The 14,393-nt window shown below is 34.9% G+C and overlaps 2 protein-coding genes and 1 non-coding gene across 5 annotated transcripts; all 3 read right to left on the bottom strand.

Annotated features, from left to right (window-relative positions):
- Positions 1–20: 20 nt before the first annotated feature.
- On the bottom strand, positions 21–4,384 carry LOC141717877 (caffeoylshikimate esterase-like). Of its 3 annotated transcripts, none has more exons than XM_074520098.1 (8): positions 3,945–4,384; positions 3,407–3,436; positions 2,401–2,527; positions 2,169–2,315; positions 1,585–1,715; positions 1,365–1,502; positions 984–1,082; positions 21–524 (listed from the first exon to the last, which is right to left on the bottom strand). In XM_074520098.1, the coding sequence occupies exons 1-8, from the start codon at positions 4,086–4,088 to the stop codon at positions 309–311; spliced, it is 1,032 nt and encodes a 343-aa protein (XP_074376199.1). In that variant the 5' UTR covers positions 4,089–4,384; the 3' UTR covers positions 21–308. The 3 variants fall into 3 exon arrangements, with proteins under 3 accessions (XP_074376199.1, XP_074376202.1, XP_074376201.1); XM_074520101.1 differs by lacking the exon at positions 3,945–4,384 and adding an exon at positions 3,634–3,816; XM_074520100.1 differs by lacking the exon at positions 3,407–3,436.
- A 1,917-nt stretch (positions 4,385–6,301) lies between these two features.
- On the bottom strand, positions 6,302–7,569 carry LOC141717876 (ribulose bisphosphate carboxylase small subunit, chloroplastic-like). Its single transcript, XM_074520097.1, has 3 exons — positions 7,302–7,569; positions 7,039–7,173; positions 6,302–6,683 (listed from the first exon to the last, which is right to left on the bottom strand). Exons 1-3 carry the CDS (start codon positions 7,476–7,478, stop codon positions 6,447–6,449), a joined length of 549 nt encoding a protein of 182 aa, XP_074376198.1. The 5' UTR covers positions 7,479–7,569; the 3' UTR covers positions 6,302–6,446.
- Positions 7,570–13,391: 5,822 nt separating this feature from the next.
- On the bottom strand, positions 13,392–13,498 carry LOC141722971 (small nucleolar RNA R71). Its single transcript, XR_012575968.1, has one exon. It is a non-coding gene; the product is annotated as a small nucleolar RNA R71 (small nucleolar RNA).
- Positions 13,499–14,393: the final 895 nt, after the last annotated feature.

Below are 14,393 nucleotides of genomic sequence, written 5' to 3'. Positions count from 1 at the left end.
CTTCAGCTAAGAACTTCATGTTCAATTCCAAACTGCAGTTAATCTTTATTACTATTACTTAAAAGCAGAAAGAACAAATATTACACTTATCCAAAAAAGAAAGATTACAAGTAAAACTGGAGCAAGAACTTAAATTGTGTGGACTATGGTCTGCTTTGATACCAGACTACTTGATTGTTTTCAATGTTAGAATGAATATATTAATTGATGGGATGCACCCTTGTCCAATAAAATGCAACAACCAGTTGTTCCGTTTCCGAGTATAATCTTTTTACCAATTGGAAGAAAATTTTACTTCTGAACAGCAGTTATTTTTTGCTATGCTCATCGAGCCAAGAAATAATATCTTCAAAAATGCGGGAAATATCCTCATCTGGTTCACCTTCAAGAAGACAGTGATAAGCGTCATCATAGAGGTTTAGTTTCTTGTCTGAACTGTTGGCCTTCTCATATAAAACTTTGCTCACTAATGGATCAGTCACTTTATCAGCCTTTCCATGCAGGATTAACAATGGCAGTGAGACCTGCAAACCCAAAAGGATTAATATCCAAAACAGAAAAAAAGGCCATTATAAGGATCAAAGTTAACAAGAAGAGAGGATACATGCTCAACTTGACCAGCTCTGAACTAGGACTATCAAAGTATCAATTCATGTCATGTATACTTTTCTAAATCTCAAGCTCAAACCAGAGTGTAATATAACACCGTGCAGAAAAAACTCACATGGTCGATAACATTACCATTAACACACACACACGCACTGGTCATAAAACTAAATTCTTAACTTATATAGTTCTCATATTGGGCACACCTATATATCTGTCCTAAAAAACACATCCATCTTATGCAAATCAGGTGCTCTGAACCAGTTATCTTCTGTTACTATTAGAAATTGTAAGGTGGTTAAGCTTTGATATATATCAGAGAGAAATGAATAAGACATCATAAAAAGCAATTTGAAGGAATCAAAGAACTAGCTCACTTCTTGAAGTTGATTTTCTAATTGTTGGGTAGTCTGTAGCAACTCCAAAGCAGTTCCCACACGCGGTTTATCTGTGTAACAAATAACGTTGTACGCTGCCTGCACAACAGAACATATGTCAAAATGTTTCATAACATTTACTATTGAAATTTTAAATAGATGATCAAATGTAAGGAGTTAAGGAAAAAAAATGCTTCAATGCTTAATACTACAACACTGTGAAATGTTTCATCACATTTACTATTGAAATTTTAAATAGATGATCAAATGTAAGGAGTTAAGGAAAAAAAATGCTTTTAAGAAAAATGCTTCAATGCTTAATACTACAACACTGTGAGACAACTACTCAAAATCTATTTGTAAAGGACAGGAAAGTGCTACCAGATCTTTCTTTCTCAAATCTCTGAAAGCCAATTCAGCTAAATCCTTTTGTGGAACAATCTTCTTTTTGGGGAGAACTTTCGCAAGACTAATTAGAACTCGGGTCACAAACTTTGAAGGAAGCATGTCATCAGCAATCTGCAAAAGCTCTCAATCAATTAAAAGAACTCAGAGATAGTAGTGATTGTAATAACATCTAAAAGCAAGTTCAGAAGCGTACTTTACACATCGGTGCAATAAGAAGAGCACCACTCCATGCATGAGGTTGCTTTAGGTGTACCTTCAAAGCAATCGCCCCACCCATAGATTGCCCAAACAGGAAACTTGGGAGAGCACGAAATTCTGGCTTCTCTACATGGACATGATTATCCACAAAAATTAGCATCATTATTTAAAGAGAATATCTAAACATTCTATCAGTTGCTCCTGAGCCACGTATGGTGCCAATTGTCGACCATGTTTAAAAGAGTAATCAAAGATCGGGTAAAGATAGCCATGCAGTTCAGTGTTTATTATTTTCAAAGTTATAACTAGAATATCATCACCTATTTTACTTAAGAATACACTCTAAACATAAGCTTAAAAGTTCTTAAAAAGAAAAAAGTAGTCGTGAACATGTGTTCTCTCATTGTGGTAGTATAGTCTGCATGGAAAAATATGTGCATGACAGTTGGGGTGATAATTTAATGGATATTTGTTTGGAGAACATTACAGTTTCAGTCTTGAAGTTAATTTGGTTATCAGCATTCATTTTATACACATGAAACTAGAGCATAATACAAAAAGAGAAAGGCTACTACCTACCTTTAACCTTTGAGTAATGCTCAATAACATCATCGACTAGTTTCTCAAAACTTGGAACAAAACCATGGAGACCTTCTGAGAGACCAAATCCTACATAGTCCATAGCAAAAACTCCATACCCTGAGGAAGCTAACTTTCTAGCAATCCCTACACATAGACATCAAAAAATATAAACTTGTTCTATGCCAAGTTGCAAATCTACTGTTATATAACCATGTAAGCTACAACATGCCTTCAAAAAAAAAAGTGCAAGTATCTCCATAACCATGGCAAAAACAAACCACTGCTTTGAGGGGACTCGTCTTCGGAAGCCAGCTTTTGGAGAAAATTTCAAAACCTCTGGAGTTCACCTCATATGACTGTACAAAGATGTCACATCACTGTCAGGAGATATAAACACACACAGGCATGACTATCATCTATATATACTTATCAAAAGACTGATTGGTATACTATCCCACTAAATTTTCAACAAATCGCTGAAAAAATAATGACATATTTAGAAGAAATATCTTATAGGTTAATGTACTAAATTATTTGCTTAACGAAATAAGAAACAGGTTCTAAGTCAGATAAATGTACTCTAATAATAAGAAAAAAAAATACCTCACGGGGTACTTTTGCCTCTAATAAGAGGCAAATTAGGTAAAGCAGAGATGATAGAAGTTTATCATCAAAACAAAAGAAGAGCAGTAAAAACAGTGTTGCTAATATATTTCTGTAATCGCAAAACAAAATATGTGTCTGTCATTTGAAAGTAAATTGTGAAACAGAGGTCCTTCTGACATCTCCCTTGAGTTAGGATAACAACTGACAAATTCTAAGACATGTAATAAGTAGTCAAGCAGATAGAGTAGGGAACGATCTGAGAAGTATAGTACTTTTACACCCTCACACTCTGCTGCCATTGATGGTATAAAATTTGTAATGTATACAAACTTGATTATTATTCACATCGAGCTTCATTTAACTTAAACTAGAAATGACAAGAAATACTCCACTTTGTTAACCATTCACAGAGAGCTTCATGCTTAACTTAAATTAGAAATGACAAGATAAAGCCTCCACTTTGTGAACGGTTCACATAGAGCTTCATGCTTAGATTAGAAATGACAAGATAAAGCCTCTACTTTCTGATTGTGTATCTAGTCTCGCTTGACTGGAATGCAGCCAAACAACCAATGACACTGCAACTGGAGATAATAAGTAGGAAAACTCTAAAAACATGTTCTCCTTACCTCCTCAGTCTTCAAATCATCATAAGGCATCTGCAACACAATTGAAAAGCAAACAAATTATGATAATCAAGTACATTCAAATTCTGCAAGATTGACTACTTGAAGAGGCAAACTAACGCGACTGGCATAAAGGATCAAACATACAAGAAGCACACATATTATGGCATTATTTGAAAATAAACTCTCCCAGAAATGAGAAAGTAATATAAATGAGATATAAACATTACAGATTGATTCCGGTGATAACAGGCAAAACCGGTTTAAGAAAGTGCCTAATTCAGTAATCATAGTTACTCAACACTATTTATACAAGAACTGTGAACACCCTATTTAAAATTTTAAGTTACAATATCCACCTAACCACTGCCATTACTACATCCCACACGTGTGCATATATAGGAGCCAAAATTCAGTTACTAACTAATTCGTAAGTACCTAATAATAACAATATTAATTTCCCAGTCCCTTATATATGTAAGAAAAAAAAGTAAATATACAAGATATTAGTAGGAAATTATGTTAAAGGGTTGGAAAGAACCTTGAACAAGCAATGATCAATGGAGAGCTGAACATCCTTAAACGCATCGCGAGCACGACGTCTATTAGCAACATGGGACATGTCAGCATCCAGAAGCTTCTGAAGCTTGTCACTAATGTCAGGAAACTTGGTAGCTTTCGGCATTGCTGTTGTTCTTCTTTATAAATAATATTAATATACCTCCTCCCCCACCAAACCCTATTCAACGATATGAATTATAAAAAAATAATTAACAGAGCGTGAGGATGAGCGTGGTGTGATGATTCAAGTTTCAAAGACATGTGTGGTTTGTTACATACGTATGTATCATCATGTTTGTTAGAGATAGAATATAGATATGAATGCGTGCAATAAATTGCGAATCTGAAAAGGTGAGTTGGCAAAGAGAGGGAAGGTACTTTGTGAAAGAGATGCGATGGAGTTGGGTTAACCAGGTTCATGGGATGGGTATCTATTTACGTTCGTACGTTCATATGCTACCCTTTTATCTTTCTTTCTTTTAAAAAAAAAAATAATCTTTTTTCCCCTTGATATTATTTAAATAAAATAATATATCTTTTTCTATTGGAGAACATGTAAATATTGGGTATGAAACTTTAAGAACTTACAGTTCAAGGTTTTAGTTTTGATTTAAATTTAATACTTAAATTTAAGTAAAAATACTTAAATTAAATACTTAGATTTAAATCAATAAACCGAATAAATTATATATATATATAATGATCAATTAAAATATACTACATGATATTTTGGAACAATTTTGAAATCCAATTCAAAATACCTAGCATTTCTGATTTCTTACATTATTATCTTTAGATAATAATGAAACTATATTATGATAGGAATGAAATGTAACATTTATCCACCAATTCAAATTATACACACACGTTTTTTGTCAATGTCAACATTAGGCTTGTCAGTAAAAATCCGATCCGACCCGATCTGATCCGAGGTCATTTTAGTGGATATGGATCGATCTATTAAAAATCCGATCCGAGATCCGATCCGATAAGAAAAATCAAATTATAAATGGAGCGGATATGGATTTAGCTCGATCCGATCCGTTAATAACCCGATCCGATTTATATATATATATATATATAATGTAATAAAAATATTTTTAATAATTCTAATTTTAAACGTATTATCCTCGAATGAAGTCCCATTATCTATATTTCGTTTGATTCGGTCTCTATAGTCTAGTCCATTTCTATAACTCTGGTTCTTTTACATTTTAAAACCGCATAACTTAAGTCTCATTTCATATAACACTTTTATTTCTAAGTCAAGTCACGTTATCCTCGAGCCAAGTCCCATTATCCTCGAGCCAAGTCCCATTATCCGCGACCTCGAGTCAAGTCTCATTATCTATATTTCGTTCGGTACATCTCTATAGTCTAGTCCATTTCTATAACCCTAATTTTTTTTACCTTTTAGAGCCGTATAATCCAACTCTCAATTTATATAACACTTTCATTTTGTAACATCAATTTTTTTCATGGTTAGAACTAAAATACTGTACAACCCAATAGTATGTTTGTTTCAAAAAGCGAATTTTATTTCGTAATTTATTTTTGGACTTCGTTATATTCTACTTGTATTTTTATATTTTTTGAAATTGTCAATTTTAAAAAGATTTTGTAATAATTGAAGTTAAAAAATAAATATACATAAATTGAGCGGATATCCGATCCGAAATTCGTGATCCGAACGGATCCGGATATGGATCGGCCTATAAAAAATCCGGAGCCGATCCGATCCGAATCCGAATCCGAAAAAATAAATGAATATGGATATGAATTTACGCCGATCCAATCCAAACCCGATCCATTTACATGCCTGGTCTACATTACAAATAACACAGCCACAAGCACGACTGGACCCATCAAAAGATAAGCTTACATTACTCATTTATCAGTCTATCATTTCCCCGCACTTTCTCTTTTTTATAATTTATAAACCAAAATACTTATTCACACACATTTGTAATTGTATTTTTTATTTTTATGTTGAAGATCATTCTAAAAGCGAATCCGTGTTTCACTTCGACCCCCATTTTGACACGTGTTGTATTCATGACATTTGTGGTGTCTGTTTTTATATTGGCCAATTAGCCTCGTACATAAAAACACCGGAAATGAAGGCGAAAAATGAAAAAAGGAAAATAATATAGGTATAAAATTGGTTATCAATATAGTCATAAAATGATAATGGTCAGACTTTTATTACTAAACAAAATGAACCCTGCGTACATTTATAGTAATAACCTCAATTAAATTATTTAATTCTATCCATTGGTTTGATAATAATATAATTTTTTTATAACTTTTTTGGTGCATACACGTTACTCCAACATAAAACAAAATACAATACTTCATTTGAACATATGTACTAGTTGAGACAGCGGAGGGCCAAATGGTATTATTCATTACATATGGATTCATATTGCCATTAGTAATATTTGAATACGCGTACTGTTTTCCAAATGGATAGTATAAGAAACTAGTAGTCTGCACTAGGTGGCTTGTAGGCAATGAAGCTGATGCACTGCACTTGACGGACATTGTCGAATCCGATAATTCGGATGAACGCAGTCGGATATTCTTTCTTGGCCTCCTCCACCTCCTTCAAAACCTGTGAAGAGTCGGTGCACCCAAACATCGGCAGCTTCCACATTGTCCAGTATCGTCCGTCATAGTATCCTGGTGACCGGTGGTTTTCACGGTACACAAAACCATGCTACATAACATAACCAAATGTTTATATAATATTTAGCAGTACAAATAGTAATTTCATCAGCAATTTTATTACCTCAGGAGAATTTTATATATTTCACCTACGTACTGTATCTTTAAAATTTTAGCAGATATGAAAATCTAGTACTTAATTTATTAACTGTATGTCTTATGACGCCTCAGGTTTTCGTTTGAAGCCTCTACACTAAATGGAGTAAATGTTAGGTGTGCGCACCATCCTCACAACTTTACTACCTAATGTGATATATTGGATGAAAAAAGAGTAGTGCTGGATGTACAGAATGACATGACACTTAATAAGTGTAGATCAATAATTAATTAAGAGTAAGATTAGAGACCTCGAGCTCGAATTCCAAGCAGGGAACCCATCCCATGCGAAGAAGATAATCGACTTCCTTAGCAAGAGATGTGAGTGAGAGCGGTGGAAGGTATGAGAGTGTCTCAAACTTCTTCTTGTTAACTGGAGGCCACACCTGCAGTCGCAAGTTCAGTTTATAATTTTCACAGCTCACTCTTAATTAAGTTAATACAAGAATGATTAGCTAGATTATGTCCTAGTCAAATTGATCTCTCTTGATTACTTATATACTTCTGTGTATACCTTCATGCATTGGACTCTGCCACCGTTGCTAGGAAGAGAGGTAACGGTGCTGACTTTTCTCGTCACCGCAAAAGAGTTGTTTGACTTGAGGCCAGTGAAGGGTGCAACCATGGCTTGGGCCGGGGTGGCTAAGCTCACGGCTGTGACAGCTGTGGAACAAGTCATGGACAAAGCCATCGTTTATGTAGCTATCTATACTTCCTTCGTTACTCTAATTACCTATGTTACACTAATATATGATCAGTTCACTATGCAAGAGCCCATGCACTACAGTTCCGTATCTATATATAATGGTAGAGGGACTGCTTATTAAATCCTGCACAAACCTCATTGAAACAAATTTTGGCCATGGGATTGTGTGGTCGATGAAACCATGCACACAACAGCCACATCTTTGGGCATAATAATTGTTGGTGCGTCGGCTTATCAATCAACAACAAAGAAGCGTAGGTGATACGTGGAAGGAGATGTATGATCTTATCTCATCTCCTCAAGAGGAGGGACATGAATGTATGATCATGGTTTTTTTTAAGTCTTTTAACCCTGTACGATGGTAGTTTCATTAACAGATTGATGGTAGTACAGATGTGGATAGCACCTGAAGGGATGGAGCACATGACTGAACCGTTCTTTAGTTTCACACTCTAATTTAAGCTGTATATACATATATTTTGCAAATTTGCGACCAATTATTTTTTTCATGTTGCATGATAATATTATAAGAAAATAGGATAAAACCGATCGACTAAATTGGACGGTATTAAGCCAAAACGATCAGTTTAAAGAATAAAATCAACGAAAAATAGTGATCAATTTAAAACTGGTCGATTATGAGTTTTGGTCGGGTTAAATCAATAAAAACCGACCAGACACTCGGTCAATAATGTTACTGTGCACAAAACAAATATGTGGGGTCAATTTATACACGTGTCACCACGTGTGCACATGTGGTGCCATGTCATCGGACTAAAACCGACCAATGACGGTCGGTTATATATGTGATCCTGGATGTTGAAACTCAAAACCGACTGTAGTCAAAAGGTGCACAATGGTCGGTTTAAAATCAGAAATCAACTGAAATATACATAACTGATCGTCCTATAACCGACCACCCTCCTAAGGTGATGGTCGGTTTTACGAAGTAGGTGGTCGGTTATGTATCCCGACGGTTGGTTTTCTGGGAATTATTATGGTATATAAAGGTCAGTTATGTCTGCTTTCAGAGGGTTTTGATGCTAAATTTATAAAAAAAAAATTATAGATCTTATGCAATACCATTCAAACCAATCCAATTCAAGAGAGAACTATTCTAATTCAGTACAATCAATACAGAACCACTCTAATTCAATCAAACAACAATACCAATCAATAAAATTCATAAACTACCTCAAATCATTCACAAACACTACTATAATGTCATAATTCATAATATATCCATTCAAATAAAATGTTAACTCCGATAACTGGAGCATCAAACCACAAAGTATCACAAACCAAAACATTAAACGATAAAATATCGCTACAAATGGAGCATCATCCCATAAACGACAAAGTTATAAATTACAATCATCACATAAATGACAAATATTAACTAATTCAACAAGAAAACTTTAAATGATTCACCCTTTTCATCCTCCTGCCCACCATCCCCGCCGATATCATAAACGTCCACATCATCTGTGATCTCATCCTAGGATGTATAATCCTTGTCATCTTTCAAAGCACGCCGATTGTTTTCCTGTATGCACAAGTATAAACTAATTAAAAAAGAAAAATAAATTAATTGCAAATGAAAACAAATAATTAAACAACACAAATTAGTTTATATCTTAGCAACATGAGCTTCGATGTTCTTTTTGTTATTTATGTTCACTGGTACGAGCAAATTATATAGTAAGGCAATGCATTTCATAATAAATGTATGATAGAAAACCTAGATTCACAAAATTGTTTACAAAATTTTGCACAAAATAATATGTGATAGATTTTAATATAAATGTGCCTCTATATTTAAAAGTATCTAACCTTATTTGCTCTGTATTTTTTTAAGAACATTTGTGCAAGGCACGAGCCTCGCATACAAATTTAAAATTATTTTTAGTGTGATTGTATTATTATTTTTTATTATATCTTAAAACTATAGAATGACAAAATGTTTAAATACGACTATCAAATAATAGTTCTCCATAAAAAAGAAGCTCATTTTCCAACTTGCAAAAGAAATTTACAAAAATACATTATAAGGGAATGAGTTTACATGATTTTTATTAATAAATCTATAAAGGCATGGCTGATCTCATCATCACAAACTTGAATCAGGGCGCACCGCTACTAACTCCAGTTGCATTATAGTTTTGACACCAATATATGGGGGCTTGTAAATATTGAACCTACTTCTTTCTCAGTTTTTTGTTATGTTCAAACTCAGTTTTCAACCACCATTAAATGTCTTCGAACAGAAAATGGGGATGAATTTTTAAGCCATGATTTTGTTTCTTTTTTGCTTAAACAAGACATTGTTCATCGTACAACATGTCCCCATACCACAAAAAACGGGCGTGTTGAACGCAAGCACATAAATTTGTTAGAAATGTCACGAGCTTTACTTTTTTCAGGCACATTTACCCCTTTCTTTCTGGGGAGAGTGTATACTCACCTCTACCTATCTTATAAATCAAATTTCAACTACAGTTTTAGGTTACATTTCACCATATGAAAAGCTCCTAAATCAGCCTCCTACTTATGCACACCTCCGTGTTTTCGGTTGTCTTGCACACATGTCCATACATGAGTCTTTATGCACATAGTATAATCTTTATGAAAAACCAGTCATAGATAAAGATACGAATGCACAAATCGGAAGTCGGGTCCTTTCATACGCTAATATGAAGGCTTTATGCACATAGTATAATCTCTACGTATTGTGTAATCCTAAAATAACAAAAGAGGGATGTAATCCAGTGTACTATAATATTCACTTTCAGTTTATCTCTATTTCCAATTTTACTCTTGTATTCTATTTAGTTTTAAGATGTTTAGCTTTTTTGGTCTCGATTGATAGAAAATGTAGAGAAATGTTGATCAATTTATTTTCCTACTTGACTATATATAAGTTGTTGTATAAGGTGTCCAACACTTTGTGTTCCAAAGTGCATGAAGCAAATAAAAAAATAGAAAATGTGAGTATTTTGAAGTAACTTATTAGATAGGGGTCTGAAATTTACAACTGATTCTTTTAACTATGTCGAATAGTTTATATCCTCTTCCAAAGCATCATTGCGCTGGGGTTGATTGAGACAAACCTGAATGGTGAAATTTTTGACAACATGTTCTGTCAGCCAGAAAGTCATTGGATATTCTAATCATTTAAAAAAATTCAGCAACTACAAAAGTAATTTCCTTCCTAGATTGAGAACAATTGCCTTAAACGTATACAACTGAGAACAATATCGCTTAGACGTACCCAAAAAGGAGTTTGATTACAAAAAAAATTAAGGGGAAATGAGATTCTAGGAAAAGAAATTTACCTTCCGAACAATGCTATTTGGATGATAAGCGATCATATCATCTACTTTAGTAAAAACTCAACCAGACACTAGTTTTGCAAGATCAACGCCAACACCAAAGCTTACCATGTATCTTTTGATTAATTAATAGAGAACCTGGTCAGCACATGAATTACATCAAGTCTGTTATAGAAGTATTTGTGCCTTGTTAACGAAACAAGGCATTCGAGCATCAGGAGTTTCAAATCATAGTCAGAGAGTACATTATCCACGACACCCTATATTTCAAATTTAAAAAGTCCGAGATGGTAGAAGTGTATAATTTCCAAAGACAGTAATAACGAGACCTAGCTAATCAAAATGAAATAATTGATTTTTTCCCTTCATAACTCGGTCATAAACCTAAACACTTAATTGCCGGAGAGAGTATATAATGATGCATGATATAAATTAAAAATGGGAAGAGATAGAAATAAACCAGGGGCTAAAGAAAACAAAGTAGATAATGGTTTTATTACCATAAATCATCCTTCTCTTTGCTTCAGCTTCTGGTATTTGTTGTCATGGTCGTCACCAATTTCACACTAGTTTAAATAAATATGTAGTGGATGATAAGTGGATTTTATATCCACTTGGAACGCTTCATTACAAGCTTAAATTGGTGTTTTGGACTCAAGTTGTTGGTATTTTGATGTGTTTTTGTGTTATTGCATTTCAGGTATCAGTTAAATTAAGAAAGGAGATTTTAAAGGAAATATGATGAAAAGTGATCAGATTTGGAAGCCAAGGCCATTGTCAAGTTACAGAGAATCTCATTAGATTCGTGTGGACAGTTGAATCGCCTAATTCTGACGAGTAGAACTCAAGTTACGGGCAAAACAATATTCATCAGAATTTTCCAGAAAGGCTGCACGCGGCCGCCTCCGACCCGCACGCGACCGCGTGCTGATGCGCGGATGACTTCGCTGAAAAAACCTTTTTTGAGTGGACTTTGACGATTTTAAGGGTACAGGTCCAATATGGGCTTATATATACTTAAAAAAGGGTTTTCATGATCCGGGAAGATTGGGAGATCAAGGAGAAGACCTAGAAGCACAAAATAACTCCGAAAAAGAAGATCTTGTTTTCTACTTATGATTCTTTGAATTAGTTGTAACTTTGGATGCTCGTTTTCGTTCTTGTTGAACCTAGATCTCGTTTATTCGTACTTTAATTATTATTCAGTTTATTAAGTCCTTGTTTCATACCATGCTTTCATTGGAACCCATGATGACGATGATTTCAATTATGGGCTAATCGTTATCATGGGATTCTAGCGGTTTTACTTATGGATTTCAATAATTAATTTGTTTAGATATCTTGGTGTGTGGTGATTGTATGATATCCTAGTATTGGTTGTTCTTATTCGTCTTATGTGCATAGCTAACATATAAGATAGCGTGTTAATCTCTATTGAAGCGACAGTGGATATAGAGGTTTAGAACTTACCATACTAGCATAGGTTCATGTATTTGTTATGCATGATTCGTAGGTAATTTTAACCATCTTACTTGCCCTATGTAATCACGATAGATAACTTGTGCATTAAACCATTATATTTTTAATTCATATAGACATATAAGGACTAAGAATAATTGGTGTCTATTCAACTTCTATCTCTTTTGTGGATGCTTGGTAGTAGGGTATTCGTACAACGAAAGTTGGCGTTTACTAGTTTCGTGTTATCTGATTAGTGTCATCACCATTACATGCCAAGGTTAAGAATAATAAGGCTATTGAATGAAGTATTTAATGAAGTTAGAATCCCATGTTTGTCATATATATTAATTCAACCATTCTTGTTCTCTTAGTATTAATTGCTAGTTTAATCTCTTAGTTTAATCAAAACCCAATTTGTTATTTGTCTTAGCATTGAGCGATAACCATACATTGTTGCATAGGTGCATAAATTGAACTTAACCTAAACCAGTCTCTGTGGAAACGAATCTGATTTATATCTTATACTACTTGCGAACGCGTATACTTGCGTGAATTTTAGCGCGTGTTTTCGCCATAACAAGTTTTTGGCACCGCTGCCGGGGACTCGGTGTTAATTTTTAGTTTATGTGCTTGTCATCAGTGGTCGTTAAAGTTCACTGACTCGGATTCTTTTACTTTCACGGTTTATTTGTTTGTGTTTCAGGTACTCATTACAATGGGAGATACAACAGCACGAACGAAAGCCTTGATGGATTTTTCTCAACCCAAGATCAATGACATTTAATCTAGCATTGTCCGGCCAGCTATCACAGCTAATACCTTTGAGATCAAGCCTGAAATAATTCAATGGGTACAAAATTCAATCCAGTTTGGGGGTTCTTTAACGGAAGATCCCAATATGCACATTAGGGATTTCATTGAGATCTGCGACACCTTTAAGTTCAACGGTGTTTCTGAAGATGCTGTGAAGCTGAGACTGTTTCCATTCTCTCTGAGGGACAAGGTTAAGAGTTGGTTACACTCTCTACCAGCTGGTTCAATTACTACTTGGGAGGATCTTGCTCAGAAATTTCTTACTAAATTCTTCCCTATGGCGAAAACAGCTGCACTGAGGAATGCTCTTACTCAATTTGCACAACAAACGGGAGAATCTTTGTGTGAAGCTTGGGAGCGCTACAAGGAGATGCTTAGGAAGTGTCCTCATCATGGAATGCCCGATTGGATGATCATCAATTGCTTCTATAACGGTTTGGGAGCACAGTCAAGACCCATGCTCGATGCAGCATCAGGCGGAGCATTATGGGCAAAGAGCTATGAGGAAGCTTATGATCTAATTGAACTGATGGCTACTAATGAATATTAGTATCCAACCCAGAGATGTCCATAGGGCAAGGTAGCGGGATTCTTGAAGTGGATAAAGCTACGTCTATCACTGCTCAACTAAAGGCGTTGTATATGAAGATCGATTCTCTGGCTGACTATGGTGTTAATCAGACAACCAGTATTTGTGAGCTATGTGCAGGTTCACATGCGACAGAGCAATGCGCTACATCTAGTGAATCAGATCACTTTGTGAGCAATTTTCAGAGATCGCAGCAACCAGTTCCAGACACTTATCATCCTGACAACTGGAATCATCCTTACTTCAGATGGAGCAACAATCAGAATGCGATACAACAGTTGTTCCAGCAGTTTGGAGCAAAACAATTCAACCCTCCTGGTTTTCAGCAACAATTTGTACCAAGACAACAACTCCAACTTCAACAACAAACTCACGATGCAGGTCTATCTTCGAATGAAAATCTAAATTGGAGGAGTTGAGGCTTATGTGCAAAAACCAGGCTCTTATATGCCAAAACCAGGCTGTTTCTATCCAGAATCTGGAGAACCATATAGGACAAATTTCTAACGCCTTATTGAATCGACTACCAGGAACGCTTTATAGTGATACAGAAGTTCCAGGAAAGAGAGAAGCAGAAAAGCAGGTTAAGGCAATTACATTGAGGTCTGGGAAGGTTGCAAGCCCTGAAAAATCTTAAGTTCCAGAATCTGAAGTTTTGGCTGAAGAAGAAGTGCAGAAGGAAGCGGAAGTGGAACCAAGGAAGAC

This window comes from Apium graveolens, chromosome 4, assembly GCF_009905375.1.
Source record: "Apium graveolens cultivar Ventura chromosome 4, ASM990537v1, whole genome shotgun sequence".
Classification (NCBI taxonomy): Eukaryota; Viridiplantae; Streptophyta; class Magnoliopsida; order Apiales; family Apiaceae; genus Apium; species Apium graveolens.
Note: the sequence above shows the minus strand (reverse complement) of the source record. Positions and strands in the feature narration are given on the sequence as shown.

What these genes read in the sequence shown, in the direction of transcription:
- LOC141717877 (XM_074520098.1), bottom strand. Translation starts at nt 4,088, where the DNA reads ATGCCGAAAGCTACCAAGTTTCCTGACATTAGTGACAAGCTTCAGAAG. An exon ending in ATGATTTGAAGACTGAGGAG is followed by an intron (nt 2,528 to 3,406) that starts GTAAGGAGAACA and finishes ATCTTTGTACAG; the next exon opens with TCATATGAGGTGAACTCCAG. An exon ending in TTGCACTTTTTTTTTTGAAG is followed by an intron (nt 2,316 to 2,400) that starts GCATGTTGTAGC and finishes GTCTATGTGTAG; the next exon opens with GGATTGCTAGAAAGTTAGCT.
- LOC141717876 (XM_074520097.1), bottom strand. Translation starts at nt 7,478, where the DNA reads ATGGCTTTGTCCATGACTTGTTCCACAGCTGTCACAGCCGTGAGCTTA. An exon ending in GCAGAGTCCAATGCATGAAG is followed by an intron (nt 7,174 to 7,301) that starts GTATACACAGAA and finishes TTGCGACTGCAG; the next exon opens with GTGTGGCCTCCAGTTAACAA. An exon ending in GCTTGGAATTCGAGCTCGAG is followed by an intron (nt 6,684 to 7,038) that starts GTCTCTAATCTT and finishes TATGTTATGTAG; the next exon opens with CATGGTTTTGTGTACCGTGA.